This window comes from Balaenoptera physalus (genome assembly GCF_965194825.1).
Source record: "Balaenoptera physalus genome assembly, chromosome: 19".
NCBI lineage: Eukaryota > Metazoa > Chordata > Mammalia > Artiodactyla > Balaenopteridae > Balaenoptera > Balaenoptera physalus.
The window spans coordinates 68,268,018-68,284,110 of NC_138900.1; the positions used below are offsets into that span (position 1 = coordinate 68,268,018).

Here is a 16,093-nt window from a genome sequence, read left to right on the forward strand (position 1 = left end):
AAGTCGGGGGTGCCTCTGTGCCTTGAACACCCATGGCAAGGACAGGGCCCTGCAGATGTGGTTACCCCTCCCACCATCCACAGCCAGCTCAGAGACCGAGCCTGCCCTAGAACCACATGGTCCCCACCAGGGTAGCCTGTGATGAACTTCAGCAAGTAAGACAGTCTGCTGGGGGTCTTCTGGGAAGGGGTTTGATCTCTGAAAATGACAGGCAAGCAAGGAGAGCTTGGCACCCTACCTCTTCCAACCTTAAATACATTTAGGTGAGGATGTGATGTGTGGAGCTACAGCAGCCATCTTGCAACCAGGAATCAAACTTTAAAATGAAGAGCCAGTGTCCTGGGGATAGTGAAGCAGAGGCTGGGCCCAGGAAGTGATGAAACTGCTCACCACCCCCAGGCCTGCTGCCCACCCAGTGCTCAGTCATGCTGCTCCGTCTAATGGGGGTGAGAAGACAGCCAGGGCCCTCACATCTAGACACCTACTGTAAAGGCTCAACTGACCACTCGGGCCTTGCGCTGCTCATGGATTGCTGATGGGTTGTGCTCTTTCCCATCAGGTCACACTCCACCTCAGGTCTTCAGCTGGGCACCAAAGGGTGGGCACAAAAGCCCCTCCTTTCCCCAAGTTAAAGGAAACTAGACAACCCTGGAACCCAGACCCTGTGACCCAGCTCTGGGCCAGGTCTTCCTGAGATCTCTCCTTGGTGAGAGGAGGGGGCAGGGGGGCTGGCTGCACTCCCTGTGGCTGCCGTCGGGGGACCCCCATAAAGGCAGGCCTCCTCGGCATGGCTGTGGCTAGACAGGGCTGCCCCTTGGCTCTGCAGGCAGCAGCTCGTTGGGCTCCAGCTCCCATGAGCTCCCTTACATGCTGAGCCTTTGTGTGCTGCAGGCCTGCTGCGGGCCTGACCCTGTTCTGGTGCTGGGGACCCAGCACTGAGACAGTTCCTGCCCTCACAGCCTCATGAGTGGTCGGCACATGGTCTCATGTGGTATGTCCTCTGAGGGGGTGGCCGTCCCCCCCACCGCCTGTCTGGCCAGTCCTCACTTGCTTTCTTCCGGGGGCACTAGAGGTCAAGCGGGTAGGACTGGCCGCAGGGTTAGCTGTGGTTTCACGTGGACGTTTCCCAGGCCTGTGACCAATCGCAGCTCAGCTGTACCTGCTGTCCCCCTCCCTCGGGGTGAGAACCAGACAGGGAGTCTCGAGGCCTCCCCAGGAAGAGGGCTGTGGTCTCATGGCAAAGGCCCCCCAGTTCTCCTGGCCTTTGAAGTCTCAGGCTGGGGGCGCTGGGTCTGGGGAGGCACGGCAGTCTCAAAGGCCTCATTGATGGAGCCGTGATGACACGTAAGCTAGAGGCAGGACGCTGCTCGCCCGGCGGCCAGGGAGTCCTGGGACTCACGGGGCAGAGACGCCGGGGTTCAGGGCAGCGGTGCCAGCACTGCCCCCACCGTGGCTCTGCCTCGTGGTCCTGCCCTGGGACCCTTTGTTCCCTTTGGGGTTCTCCACCAGGAGGTGGGGCGCCCTGGTTCCTGCGGAGCCCAGGCAAGGCCCTTCCTTCCACCCTCCTCTACGTGGCGGGTGGGGGCTCGTGCATGGCCAGAAACAGGCAAACAGGTCCACCAGGATGTAAAACGGTTTGGCAGAATCTACCAGAGCTGAAGTTGTGCCTCTGACCATGCGGTCCCACCCCTGTGTGTCACCCAGCAGCAGTGTCTGTGACGGACGGGGGCCACCCAAACGCCCACGCGGCCTGCGTGTTAACGACTGCTGCGTGCGGCCGCGAGGGTGTCTCAGTGCTGAGTGAGGAAGGGTCCAGAGTCCACACGTGTCAGGTTCCAAAACAGGCAAAGTTAACCGATGGGCGGGGCCGGGAGGACACCCCGGAGGGTCTGGTGCAGCCAGTGTTTGATTGACTGACTGGGTGCTGCTTTCCCGGCTGTATTTGGATGAGGTGTGCACCAACCTGCATGTTTATGATTCGTGTACTCTCATGTACGACGCGCTTCAATAAATAGCACCAGCGGAGGCAAAGGGGGAAAGGGCCGTGTGAGTCGTCAAGGGCAGGGAAGGGAGCTGACGCTGGTGAGCAGGTGCGCCCTCCCCCGTCTGGTGGGGGGCACAGGACGGACCCAAACGGGAACATCACAGCCCAGCGCCTTCAGAGCACCAGACCCTCGGCCCGCCTGACTTCCCCTACCCATGAGGGGCCGGCCCCGCGGTCCACGCCCACCCCGCCCTCGGAGGAGGCTTTTGTCCTCGGCACCGGGCCCTCTTTAGTGACAGAGTGCTGGCTCGGCTGGGGGTCCTTGGGGCAGGGCCGCCTTCAGTCAGCGTTTAACGTGGGGCAGGCGGGGTGCGTGTGTGTGTGTGTGTAAGTCTCAGAGGCAGGTCCGGAGCGGAACTCCCGTGCCCGCGACACCTGGAGGGGAGGCGGGCTGAGCACGGGCGCGGCTGGCCAGACTGCCTGCAGTGGTCTGAGCGCCAAGCAGCCGGTACAGGCCCGGGTGCCAGCTGCGCCATCTAGCGGCAGCCCTCACGCTGCAGCCGGGCACACGCCCGTCACGGTGCCGCCCTCAGGAGGAGGGGCTCTGCGGATGACTTTAAAGATGCTGAGGAAGGCAGGAGGTCTCGTAGGACCGGAGGTAGCAAGAGGCCTAGAAATGTCCGGATCTGGGCGACCGCGCCTCCAGGGAAGAGGGGAGGTGCACTGAGGACCAGGAGAGAGACACTGAGCCCACAGGGCCAGCAACTGGGAGCTTGGGGTCCTGGCTGGGAAGTGACTGGACTCTGGTGGAGAGGCCCGGGGCCGCGCCTGGGCCGTCATTTTTCCAGCCCCGGAGGACGGAGTGTGAGGGGCCTCCCGGTGGAGCCATGAGTTGAGCGGGACCCTGAGAGCAAGGACCTCTTCCCGCTCCCTGGCAGGACGATGCCAGCGCTCGGCCCCCAGAGGCCGCTGCTGGGTCCCCTCAACTCCACGTCCCCAGCCACCCCCCGCCTCGGGCTGGCCACCAACCAGACGGGGCCCCAGTGCCTGGAGGTGTCCGTTCCCGAAGGGCTGTTCCTCAGCTTGGGGCTGGTGAGTCTCGTGGAGAACGTGCTGGTGGTGGCCGCCATCATCAAGAACCGCAACCTGCACTCGCCCATGTACTACTTCATCTGCTGCCTGGCCGTGTCCGACCTGCTTGTGAGCGTCAGCAACGTGCTGGAGACGGCCGTCATGCTGCTGCTGGAGGCCGGAGCCCTGGCCCCTCGGGCTGCCGTGGTGCAGCAGCTGGACGACGTCATTGATGTGCTCATCTGCAGCTCCATGGTGTCCAGCCTCTGCTTCCTGGGCGCCATCGCCGTGGATCGCTACATCTCCATCTTCTACGCCCTGCGGTACCACAGCCTCGTGACGCTGCCCAGGGCGTGGCGGGCCATCGCGGCCATCTGGGTGGCCAGCGTCCTCGCCAGCACCCTCTTCATCGCCTACTACAACCACGCGGCAGTCCTGCTGTGTCTCGTAAGTTTCTTCGTAGCCATGCTGGCGCTCATGGCGGTGCTGTACGTCCACATGCTGGCCCGGGCATGCCAGCACGCCCGGGGCATTGCCCGGCTCCACAAGAGGCAGCACTCCACCCAGCAGGGCTTCGGCCTCAAGGGTGCGGCCACCCTCACCATCCTGCTGGGCACCTTCTTCCTCTTCTGGGGCCCCTTCTTCCTCCACCTCTCGCTCATCGTCCTCTGCCCTCAACACCCCACCTGTGGCTGCGTCTTCAAGAACTTCAACCTCTTCCTCACCCTCATCATCTGCAACGCCATCGTGGACCCTCTCATCTACGCCTTCCGCAGCCAGGAGCTCCGGAAGACGCTCCAAGAGGTGCTGCAGGGCTCCTGGTGAGCGGCTGGGCAGAGGGAGGGGGTGCTGTCGTGCGGCCCAAGCCCTGGGTGGCCGGGGCAGTCCCTTGGCAGAGAGGACGGGCTAGGCCACCTCTGAAGGTGTGGATGCACAGACCCTCTGGGGCCCGAGAGAGGAATGGCACCAAGCTCCAGGAGGAGCTGTCGGGGATGGAGGAGGCTGGGGAGACGGCGGGGCACTGCCCACGTCTCTAGAGTCCCCCCTCATCCGGAGACCCGCCGCACCCACTCTGGGGACTGCCTCCCCGCCACCCCGCCCACTGGGATGTGCAGCGTGGCGGCAAAAGCCGTCGGCAGTGCTGCTCCAAGGACTTTGTGACCAGCAAGGAGGAAGGCGTGGAGCAAGGTGGGAGGGCGGGGCTTCTCTCTTCTAAGGCTCTCAGTGGTGACCGGAGAGCCAGGGCTCAGCCCATCTGTTGACACCGCACGCCCCCGGCAGACAGTGCCGGCCAACACCTGCTCTGGGTGAAGCAGGGGCCATCGGCCTGAATCGGGGACCAGTACCCAGGCTCCTGGGGCCAGGAAGCAGTCTAGTAATAAATTCTATGTTTGGTGCAGCCTCCTTGCCATCTGTCTTGCCTCCTTCCGGAAGCTGCTAGAAGCTTGAGGTGGAGGAGTGGGGGCGGGGCTGAAGAGGGGAAGGAAGGAAGGAAGTCCCAGGAACTGGCCAGAAACCGTGGCTGGCCTGCCCAGGTGAGGAAACCACAGCCCCACCTGGGGGAGAGCGTGGAGAACCTGACCACACCCACTCGATCCTGTGTCTTTGCTTTCTCTCTGGGGTGCAAACCCCAGCCCAGAGCAACTGGCGGAAGGGCAGCAGCTGCCCTGCCCCCAGTCACCACCATGGTGACAAGACCCCAACACTGTCCAGGTGCCCTCAACTGCAGCACACGCAGGACCACAGTGACCCATGTGTGACCCTGGCCAGAACGTGGCCCTCTCTCGGCCCAGTCCCGCAGCCCCTCGTCCGTATCCCTGCCTCGTCCAGCGGCAGGGTGGCCAGGAGGCTGGGGTCTGCTCTCTTCCAAGTACTGCCCTTCTGGGAGGAGGGTCAGGGCTCCACCAGCCCTGGGGAGTGTGAGGCAAGGCCGCCCAGAATGGGGTGAGGCTGTCCAGGGGCTGCAGGGGTGTCCAAGCCCCAGGGGAGTGGGCCTCTGGGGTGGACCGTGCTGCCTGATGCTGGGAGCCCTTGGGCCCTCCCTCTGCTGCGACCCTGGGCTAAGTTCCCACCCGGTTCCTCCACAGACACAGCATACATTCGACCCCCCTTCCTGGTACAGGCTCAGTGGAGGAACAGTGATGGTACCAGCCAAATCCAGCGCAGGTCTAGTCATGCCTGCAGCGCCTGCCGCCCCCTGGCCAGCCACCCGAGCCCTGTCCCGGCCAGTTCCTGCCCGCCCACCACTGGCAGCTCCAGCCCTGACTGCTGACCTCGGAGCTGGGAGCTGGTTCCCAGCAGGGCCGGCTTTTGCTGGGAGACAGGATGATGAGTCAGCCTCGAGCCGGGCACCAGAGCCCTCTGGGGATGGAGGGGGAGCTGGCCTGGCCCGATGCCATCCTGCAGGGCGGCAGGGCGGGTGATGGGTCCTGGTCAACAGGATGCAAAGCTTCTTCCTTTGCTCAACAGGGAGGCGCAGCCAGCTCCAGGGAAGAGCCAAACGCTCACCAGGACCCCCTGAACGGGGACAGGGAGGGGCCCCAGGCGGCTGGAAGCCAACCACAGAAAGCCACATCATGGACGTGTTGTGAGGGAGGGCGTCTCTCGAGAACAAAAGGCCCATTTCTAGACTTGCCAAACTGGGGAAGCTGCAAGAGGAGAGAGAGAGGGGCGCGCACACAGCCACACCACACAAGCAGTGTGAGCGCACGGACAGGAACAGGTCCGCACGCTGTGGCCGAGACCCCTCCTGAGGATTTTGTTACTGAAATATCAGGAGGACTTTATGATAGGCGGTTTCACTATAACGTCTGACCCCAGCAGACCGCTAGGCCAGTGGGTCGTCCAGCCTCTGAACTGCGTGCCCACTTCACCGCCTCCCTTCTCTCCCTTATGCGCACACCATCTCCCTACATAGCTCCCCCAGCGCACCGAATTTCCTTGGCCTCACTTGGACCAAGACTCCAGGGGTACAGGTGACATCAGGGAGAGTGAGTCAGACAGAAACCACTGCCCCACCCCCACCCCCCCCGTCAGTTCTGTGCCTGGCTTGTTTGTGTCCTTATGACAATTCCTGACACCGACGTCCACTGAGCAGCAGCTACATGCCAGGTGCTGTGCCTGGCAGGGGTACAAAGCAGCCCCACCTGCTAGGTCCATTTGGAATCTCATGGCAGCCCCCTGGGGAAGAAGGGGCAGGTGGCATTCCCCAGTGCAGAGAAGAACAGTAAAACTCAGAGATGCCATAGCAACCCACCGCCACCCTCCTGCACTCACAGCCCTTCTGACTCAGACGTTTGGGAGCCCTGCCCCATGATTTCTTTCTTCTGTTGAGAAGTCGGTGCCTGCTGCAGCCTTTTCCTGGCCACCCCCCCATTAAGGGACCCGGCAAAGCTCAGAGTACCTGGTCTGCCCCTTCGCGACACAAGACAGGGAGCTGGGAGGCGTCCATGTTGGCCTTTCGGGGTGGGAGATGGGGTTGGTCCCTACACAGGTGTGGACAAGAAAGACCCTCCTCGCAAAGCCCAGGGGTGAGGCTGCCGCTGGGGTGGGATAGAGACGGCAGCCGGGGCGGGGGCCGAGGGCCAAGGGGGCTTCTATTGTCCTCCCTGGAGCTCGCCAGCCCCTCCTTTCGGGTGCGCGGTCCCCAGACCCCTGGGGCGGCGGGAGGAGGCGCTGCAGCGCGCGGTGGAGCGGGGATGCGCGGTGCTGATGCTGCAGCCCTGCCGCATTCTGCGGCGGCGTCCCCGGATTGGCCGCGCGCGATGACGCCAGGCCGGGCGCGGCGGGCGGGGCCCAGCCTATAAGAGCGGGCGGCGGGGGCGGCAGATCCTCCGCAGCCAGCCCCGGCCCCAGCGCGTCCGCCTGCGTCCCGCAGCCGCCCGCCACACGCACCGAGCATGAGGGAGATCGTGCACATCCAGGCCGGCCAATGCGGCAACCAGATCGGGGCCAAGGTGAGGCCGCGCGCCGCCCCCCTGCGCCGGGCCCCGCACCCGGCGCGCATCCCGGGTCCCCCCCGCCTACCCCTCGAGCCGGTCCCCGGGGGGAGGGAAGCAGGGAGGCGGTGCGCGCAGAGCCGCACCCCGAGCCTCACTCGCCACTGCGAAGCCTAGAAGAGAAGGATGGGCTGGCCCTCGCTCCGGGCTGCCGGGACGCCGGGTCGTCCCCTCTGCCATTCCCACCCCCGCCTTTCCTCTGCCCCTACCGGGCTTACCTCGGGCCTGCGGGAGCACAGCGCAGGTCAGCCTCTACGCTCCATCCACCCGCCGCTGCAGGTGCGGGGTGGGGCGGGGGGCGCTGGCTGGGCGTGGCCCTCTTCTCTGGGGTCACAATGCAGCCACGGGCGAGATGGGTGGGGTGGGCAGGTTTGGGTGGGGCTCCTCCCAAAGACGTAATGATCCGCGCCCCCCCCCGGCACGCCAGTAACTTGGTACCCTCCAAGCGTCCAGAGCCGCCCGCATGCCCCCGCCTAGCTTTGACCACCCTCAGCTTCCTGGCCCCACCCTTTTCCTTTGTTGGGGGAGGAATTGGGCCCGGACTCGGGATGACCTTGGTCGAGGACTGGACTCTCCCTCAGCGTAGCCCTGCCTGGGCAACCCGTCGCCCCTCGCCACAGGGTTGGATCAAACCCACGTAGGGACCGCGAGTCTCGGGGTCGGACGTGGGAACAAAGCCGGGGTGGGCGGGTGGGGTCGAGAGCTACTTCACCACTAGGCCCCTCCCCTCCATTGTTAGCCCACCTCACAGATGTTGGAACTGAGGCGGGAAGGGGACGGCGTCATCCCCAGCCGAACCCAGGAGGCAGGTGTCCCATCCCTAAGTCCAGGGTAGCTGTCCCTTGCCCAAGGTCACACAGCAAGTGGAGACAGAGCCTCTCGACCCTCCGGCTCTCAGTCTCTGCGGATGCCCAGCGCAGGGCTCAGGCTAGGTGGGTGCGGCCTGCTGCCCCCTGTGCTCTCCTCAGAACAATATGGGGGGGGGGGGGCGGGTTGCTTTGTCAGCACCAAGGCCAGGGACCCAGCGAGGGATAGTGTCGAGCTGGTTCCCCAAGGAGGCAGTGGGAGGAGACAGGTCCTGGAGGGGAAGGGGCCAGGAAAGGCTTCCTCTGGAGGCTGTTGCCATGGAAACCGGGCAAGAACAAAAAGCTAATTACAACAGGGCTGGGGCAGCCACGTGGCTGAGATGTAAATTGCAACTTGGGCTCTAGGGTGGAGGCGCCTCACATGGGGGGGAGGGCGTAGTGGGGAGACACCCTAATCACCGAGGAGACAGCTGTGCCTGCCAGAGGAAGGGGCTGGGGGAGGGGAGGCCTGAGGGACCAAGGCCTCATATTAAATCAGGACTCTGGGGGCTGTCACTGACAGCTGCCCTGGACGGGCAGAAGGGGCCATGGGCTCATTAATGTGGTCACAGGGGCCAGGCCTGCCCTGAGCATCTGCTCCTCCGATAGTCAGGGGTCACTGAAGGGAAGCAGGGCAGCCTGAGTCCCACCATGAGCCTGTGGGAGTGGTGATCCTGTCACGGGGCTTCCTTCTATGGCTGGACCGGCACTGATCAGGCAAGGGCAGGTTCATGCCGAGCTGCAGGCCCATGGGTGGGGGCGGGGCAGAGGCAGCGGCCCGAGTGCTGGACAGTGGCCTCCGCAGAGATTTTTCCTGCTTCAAGTGCAGTGGCCCTTGGGTTTGCTCATTACTTTTTATTCATTTTGGCTTAATTTCCTTAACTCTTGTTTGTTTTTAAAACTAATATCTGATCCTTTTTAACAATGCAAAAGAGAGAGTGGTGGATTTGGGGGGCAGGGGGATCGTTTCTTCCTTTTCAACCGCTGCCCTTTGCAGTGACCAATGGAAGCAGTCTAGTGGTTTCCTTCCGGCCTCCCTGCCCTGGAAAATCTCCAGAACCAAACTGGACGCGCTCACAGCGTGTGTGGGGATTTGCCTGCCCCGGCGCCCAGCACCTGCCCTGTGGACAGGCAGGCATTCCTTGGCCATTTTTGTTTCCAGCTTCCGTACTGGTTGTGGCCTCCTGGTGGAGGGAGAGCAAACTTTTTTCGCCCATCACCAGCAGTAGCTGACTGGGGTGGGCAAGAGGGGCTGCTTCCCCTGCTTGGGACCGGGCCGCCCACTTGGGGGAGGGCCTGGCTGCGGGTGGGGATGGGAGTGGAAGTTATGGAGGAAGGTCAGGGCGATCGGGGCCAAGAGAGAGCACGGCTCTCCTGAGAGGTGACATGACAGCATTTATGACTCGTGACAATGACCACTACGTGTTGGGCGCTGCACCTCTCGAGGCTGCGGTGGGATTGGGTGTCGCCCTTCCCCCAAGGATAAAAAAAACGCCTGGGAGGGACAGGGCAGGAGTTTGAATCTAGGCCTGTGTGGACACATCAGGATGGGCAGGGAGCCCCCAGCTCCCACAGTGGGGCGAAGAGTCTGGGGACCCCCCTAGGGGGGCAGGGCCGTCCTGGAGCCTTTGTCTGCGCCCAGCCTCTCGGCCGCTGGGCGGGGCCTCGGAAGGGCGGGCCCTGGCCCTGACAGCCAATGGGAAGAGGAATTTCTGGTTTCCGCACCACACCCCCCCCCCCCGCCCCTCCCAGTTGGGTCCTGTCGGTGCTCGCTGTGCACGGGCCAGGGAGGGGCATGGGGTCCTAGAGGGGCTTAACGGACCCAGTCGGCCAGCCCTCCATCCAGGGAGCCACTGCACCCCTCTTGCCTTGGGATCCTGCGCGCGCCCCGCCACCTCCCCCGCCCACGAGCGTAGGCGCCGCAAAGGTCAGCACCACGGACAGCGCCGCGGCGCACGCCCCCCAGCTCGAGACAAAACCGTGGGGTCTGAAATAGGAGCCCTGGCCTGGACCCTGGGGTCCACGCGCCATCTGGCAGTTTTCTCATCTGTAGTGATGATCATAATTATTCTTTAATTTATAAAATAGTATTTTGTTATTTATTAAATGTTATATGATCTGTATATATAATATATTCTACTAAGTTTTTATTATTTTAAATTACAATTCGTATTTGTTTTAACTACAAAAGCTATTATTAACATATTCTCCTTCTAAAAAGTTGAAACATTGCAGATAAGGCTAAAGTGCCCATGTGAGCACCTCACCCCTCTCGGTCCCTCTCTTCAGGCAGGACAAGTTATTTTCCACCATTCTGGTCCATCTTCTGGGCATATGCACCTATGTATAAAAAATATAGCATCTGCTGCAAGATTTTTGCTTTTACTCTGTATATCACTGCAGTGTGCCTTTTCCCCTAAGGGTGTGCCTTGGAGATCTGCTCATACAAGTGATGATCTTTTATTGCAACACAATATTCCAAAGTATATTGATTTTATTTTATTTATCAGTGAATATGACTTTACAAATTTAAATAACATCTAAGGCCTTTTAATTTGGTGAGGTCAACATTTGCTGACTGCTTTTATGTGTCAGGCCTTGAGTTGACCACTTGAAGTGGGTATCATATTATGTCCACTTTACAGATGAGAAAATGGAGGTCCTGAGAGGTGGAGTCACTGGCACACACTGGCCAGTGCTGGAGTCTGCACTCACTCTGGTCTGCTGCCTCCTGGAAGCCTATGCATTCCATAGCGGGGTCCAGAGAACTTTCCATAGATGTGTTGGTGGCTCGGTGGCTGAGACACTCTCTGCCCTTCCCACACTTGCCATCTCAAGCTCATCCCTTCTCTACAGGGGCTGTGGGTGTCTCTGAAGCCAGAGGTCTGGGGTGTTCCAGGGCTGTGGGGAGCAAGGCCCCCGGCTCACACTCTCCTGAGGAGGGCATGGGGAACCAAGCAGTGGGAGGAAGCTCTGATCAGGCCCTGAATGCTTCAGTGACACCTCTAATTACAGCGTTAATACACACTTAATGCAGAAAAAAAGAAGAAAACTTATCAATGACAAAAACACACAAAGGAGGAAGAAGTCCAGCCCCCACCCTTGCTGAGAGCTGACCTCTGATAACTGTCTCTCTGGGTGAAATGCCAAGATTCTTCTGTGCATTTTATAATAATGACTGTTCGTACTTTTCAGGTTTTAAGATTTTTTAAATTTTTAACTAATTTTTTTTTTTTGGAGAAGTTAACATGCACATGACAAAAATTCCCAAAGAACCAAATGGTGTGCAGTGTCAAAGCCTCTCCCCCCACCCAGGACCACTCTCAGGCACGGCTGCCGGGAGCAGATTTTTGAATGTCTGTCAGAGACATCTATATATAGATACGCACGTGAAAACTGATTTCTAACTGCTTTTCTCACTGAGCAGTCTTTTCCCCAGCACATGACCCATATGTAGAGGCCCTTTGCTTCTTGGGGCCTTCACACCCATTCTTCTGAGTCATCCCAACCCTGAGGGGCAAACGGGAGGGGCACTGGTCAGTCACACGGTGTGTGACCACGATCTCCGGCCTGCATGGGCAGCTGTGCTCTGAGACAGCCTGGAAGTGCCCCTGGGGCGAGCACAGAGCACTGTGCAGCCTTCCCTTCACCCAGGGCGGGTGTCTTTGTGTGCTAATAATCCCACACGGCACTCACCATTCACAGGCTCTGTGCAGAGTAACTTGCTTTATTCTCACAACAACCTGGCTTCATCATCAGGCCCACTGAACGGGTGAGGCCACGGAGGCACAGAGAATCTTCAGGACTTGCCCAAGGTCACACAGCTGGGAAGGGGTGGTCCTGCCCTGCCCCAGTCCTGAGAGAAGCGTGGTAGGTTCCTGCCCAGGGCGAGCAGGGCAGGAGGCCGGGGACAGAGTGAGCCCTTGAAGCTGGGGCCAGGCTGGGTAACCCCAGGCAAGTGAGTCCCCACTCAGGCCCCTGTGGTTCCTGTTGGCTGAGGCTGCTGATGGGCTGGACGCTGCCAGGCCCTGTCACTGGACATCTTTGCCTCGACACTGAGGGGCACGCATATCCTGGACCCTGTCTCCAGCACTTACCTTCTCTGTGCTTCAGCTTTCTCATCTGAAAGGAGGGAATTAAAAAAGAAACACCCCAAGAGGATGTTTATTACTCATGGAGAAGTGGACTGCCCAAGGTCCCTGGTCACCAAGTGCAGAGCCGGGTCTGGGGGCCCGGGTCTGTGTCAGTTGAGCCCTGAACCACCCTGAAAGCTCTGGTCTCCATGGACATGCATATTTATTATGACAATTTTCTTACAGACGACAGAGCTAGGGGCTCTTTTTCAAAGTCACTCAAAGGCCTAGTGCAGGCTTTGGGACCAAGCCCCTAATTTTGTACCGGGGCTTCAAGGCTACGGGAGGGAAGGGGCCTGGTGGGGGTCACGACCACCTACTGACCCCTCCGTTCCCCCTGCAGTTCTGGGAGGTCATCAGCGACGAGCACGGGATAGACCCCAGTGGCAATTATGTAGGGGATTCGGACCTGCAGCTGGAGCGCATCAGCGTCTACTACAACGAGGCCTCTTGTGAGCCCCCATCCTGGACCGAGGGGTGGGGTGGGGGGACCTTGACTGCTGGGGCCCAGCATCGCTGCCCTCCTTTCGGTTGGCTGGCAGGTGCAACCAGAGACTCACAGAATAAAGACAAGTGATCCTAATAACCCTAGCGAGAGTCAAATGTGTTTAATGGCCATGAGACACACGCACAGTCCGGTGGAATGGCCAGGGCTGGGCAGGGTCCCAAAGGCCCCTTCAGGAGGCCCATGGGAGGGTCCAGAGCAGGGGTTACCTGGAGAGGTCGGGCAGGGGCTACTCAGCAACTGGTGCGAAATGGTGTCTTTAGTGAACTGGCAAAATATTAACCTGCCCACGTAGACATGGGATTTGGTCCTGGCTGTCCGGATGTCAACCATGACTCCCTTTTCACACATGGCTCCTGCCTCTCTGACCCCAGAGTCTGAGCTCTTAGGGTGAGAGCACGAGGCTGGCAGTCCGGGGCAGGACTTAGGGGGCAGGAGGGGCGCCTAGCTTCTGTGACCCACGTAACCCACCCCTCTGCCCTCAGCTCACAAGTATGTGCCTCGGGCCATCCTGGTGGACCTGGAGCCTGGAACCATGGACAGCGTCCGGTCTGGGGCCTTCGGGCACCTCTTCAGGCCTGACAACTTCATCTTCGGTAAGTTTCCCCTGCCCCAGCCTCTCCTTGTGGACCCCACTGCCGGCAAACCCAGATCAACAGAAACAAGGGCAGAGTCAACCCTGCCTGTGACCCTGCAGAGCAGATCTGATCTCCCCAATTTGCAGCTTGGGACAGAGTCCCAGAGAAAGGGTTCTGTGCAAGGAACAGACACCACTTGTGATTTCAAGCAGAACGATGTGTGAAACAGAGGCTTGAGCTCACAGGATCCTTAGAGAGATGGGGGGCGGGGTGGGGGCGGGGGGCAGAAGCAGAGCCTCCAGAGGACACCAGCTCACGAGCACGCAACGCAGCTGTCCTCACACCCGTGACTCTGGCGGCAGGGCCCTGGGTGCTCACACAGTGACAGGAGGAAGGCCACACCCCGCTTCCACCCCCCAGCTCTCAGCACCCCAACTGATGGGCATGACCCTCCTCCCGACCCCGGGCTGCAAGGGATTCTGGGGGTTGCAGTTTACCCTTCCAGCACAGCCGGCCAGAGGGTGGGTGGGCTGGAGGGGAGGGCTGATCGACTCCCCACATGGTGTGGCTGGTGCTAAGAGCCAGGGAGGGGGTGAGAAGGTGCGGGCAACCGCACTTCATGGAGGGTAAACAGGCACAGGGCTGTGTCCGCGGTTGCCCTCAGGCAGGCTCTGGAGGTCTGACCCCGTCCGTGTCCCCCTGCCCCCGTCCCAGGTCAGAGCGGGGCCGGCAACAACTGGGCCAAGGGCCACTACACGGAGGGCGCCGAGCTGGTGGACTCGGTCCTGGACGTGGTGCGGAAGGAGTGTGAGAATTGCGACTGCCTGCAGGGCTTCCAGCTGACCCACTCGCTGGGGGGCGGCACGGGCTCGGGCATGGGCACGCTGCTCATCAGCAAGGTCCGCGAGGAGTACCCCGACCGCATCATGAACACCTTCAGCGTGGTGCCCTCGCCCAAGGTGTCGGACACGGTGGTGGAGCCCTACAACGCCACGCTGTCCATCCACCAGCTGGTGGAGAACACGGACGAGACGTACTGCATCGACAACGAGGCGCTGTACGACATCTGCTTCCGCACCCTCAAGCTGGCCACGCCCACCTACGGGGACCTCAACCACCTGGTGTCGGCCACCATGAGCGGGGTCACCACCTCCCTGCGCTTCCCCGGCCAGCTCAACGCCGACCTGCGCAAGCTGGCCGTGAACATGGTGCCCTTCCCGCGCCTGCACTTCTTCATGCCCGGCTTCGCCCCGCTCACCGCCCGCGGCAGCCAGCAGTACCGCGCGCTGACGGTGCCCGAGCTCACGCAGCAGATGTTTGATGCCAAGAACATGATGGCGGCCTGCGACCCCCGCCACGGGCGCTACCTGACCGTGGCCACCGTCTTCCGGGGGCGCATGTCCATGAAGGAGGTGGACGAGCAGATGCTGGCCATCCAGAGCAAGAACAGCAGCTACTTCGTGGAGTGGATCCCCAACAACGTGAAGGTGGCCGTGTGCGACATCCCGCCCCGCGGGCTCAAGATGTCCTCCACCTTCATCGGCAACAGCACGGCCATCCAGGAGCTGTTCAAGCGCATCTCGGAGCAGTTCACGGCCATGTTCCGCCGCAAGGCCTTCCTGCACTGGTACACGGGCGAGGGCATGGACGAGATGGAGTTCACCGAGGCCGAGAGCAACATGAACGACCTGGTGTCCGAGTACCAGCAGTACCAGGACGCCACGGCCGAGGAGGAGGGGGAGATATATGAAGATGATGAGGAGGAATCCGAGGCCCAGGGCCCCAAGTGAAGCAGCTGAAGGGGTGGGACGTGGCCGCGGCCGGGACCGAGAGGTCTGTCCCCTGAGCCATGTGGCCCCTGACACACCCCTGCCCTTTCCCCCACCAGGCCCGGTCATGTCACCCTAGGGCTCCCAAGTGTGTGTCCTTTAGTATTTACAGCATCCCCGCCCTGTGTGTGTCTTCTCAGCTGTCTTCCGCCATAGGTCAAATGCATTTTGTGTGGCCCGTTTGTCTCTCTGCTTTATTATCAGCTCCAGGCCTGATGTTTTATGGTTTGTTTTGGTTTTTTTTACTGGTTTGTGTTTATATTTTGGGGGGATACTTAATAAATTTATTGCTGTCAGATACCCGTGCCTGGTGCTGGAGATTTCTTCTTATTCTGGAAAGTTGGGGCCAGAGGGGTGAGGGGGGGCAGACAGGGAGGCCCGGCGGCGGGGGCAGGACAGAGCGTCATTGTCTCCCAGTGGGGGCTGAGACGGGCCTGTGCTTGGAACCTGCAGCTGTCCCAAGGTGCAGCCCCTGGCAGGGGAGCTCCTGGCGGTGGCGCTGGAGAAGGTGGCCATGGCTGCAGGAAGCCCAGGCGTGCTCTCAGGCGACCCGGGATAAGCCCCAGTCCCCTCCAGGGTGACTCGTGCCGCAGACTTTTCCTCTGGCTTATCCGGGTGCTAGACGTTAGAGGCAGGCAGCCGAGACCCAAAGGGGAGTGAGGAAGGGGGGACCTTGAGGACTCCCCCGGAAAATATGGTGTGCTGGAGGGCTGGGGCTTGAGCCCTGGGGAAGGGCGGGTCGGGTCAGCGAGTTGTGGGCACGGCACCCGTTGCAGCCGGGCTGGGAGCGAAGTTCTGGCCCACGCGCCCCCTGGCGGTCGTTTCCTGTGGCCGCAGGGCGTCCAAGGTCCCGCTGGAAGGGGAAACCTGGCCGCCCCCTCCTCATAGGGAGAGAAGTGGAATCCCAGAGGCGCTGCCTGCCCGGGGCCCAGGTGAGCCCGTGCAGAGCTGGACGGGCCCAGACCCTCTGCCCTCGGCCTCCGCACATCCCACCCCTCGAAGCCAGTGTCTCATCAAGCCCAGCTCCCCCGGGACACCCCTGCACCCCACCCTTCTGTGTGGATACCTGGGCAGAGAGAGGCCGAAGGGGCTGGTCTGGATCAGGGAATGGAAGCCCCGAGAGGGCCGGCATCCAGCGCTCTGGCAGGAG

At 61.3% G+C, this 16,093-nt stretch overlaps 2 protein-coding genes across 2 annotated transcripts; both read left to right on the forward strand.

Moving 5' to 3' along the window:
- Positions 1–2,783: 2,783 nt before the first annotated feature.
- Positions 2,784–4,457, forward strand: MC1R (melanocortin 1 receptor). Its single transcript, XM_082438500.1, has one exon. It carries the CDS (start codon positions 2,927–2,929, stop codon positions 3,878–3,880), a length of 954 nt encoding a protein of 317 aa, XP_082294626.1. The 5' UTR covers positions 2,784–2,926; the 3' UTR covers positions 3,881–4,457.
- A 2,412-nt stretch (positions 4,458–6,869) lies between these two features.
- On the forward strand, positions 6,870–15,243 carry TUBB3 (tubulin beta 3 class III). Its single transcript, XM_082438489.1, has 4 exons — positions 6,870–7,011; positions 12,375–12,483; positions 13,022–13,132; positions 13,829–15,243. Exons 1-4 carry the CDS (start codon positions 6,955–6,957, stop codon positions 14,902–14,904), a joined length of 1,353 nt encoding a protein of 450 aa, XP_082294615.1. The 5' UTR covers positions 6,870–6,954; the 3' UTR covers positions 14,905–15,243.
- Positions 15,244–16,093: the final 850 nt, after the last annotated feature.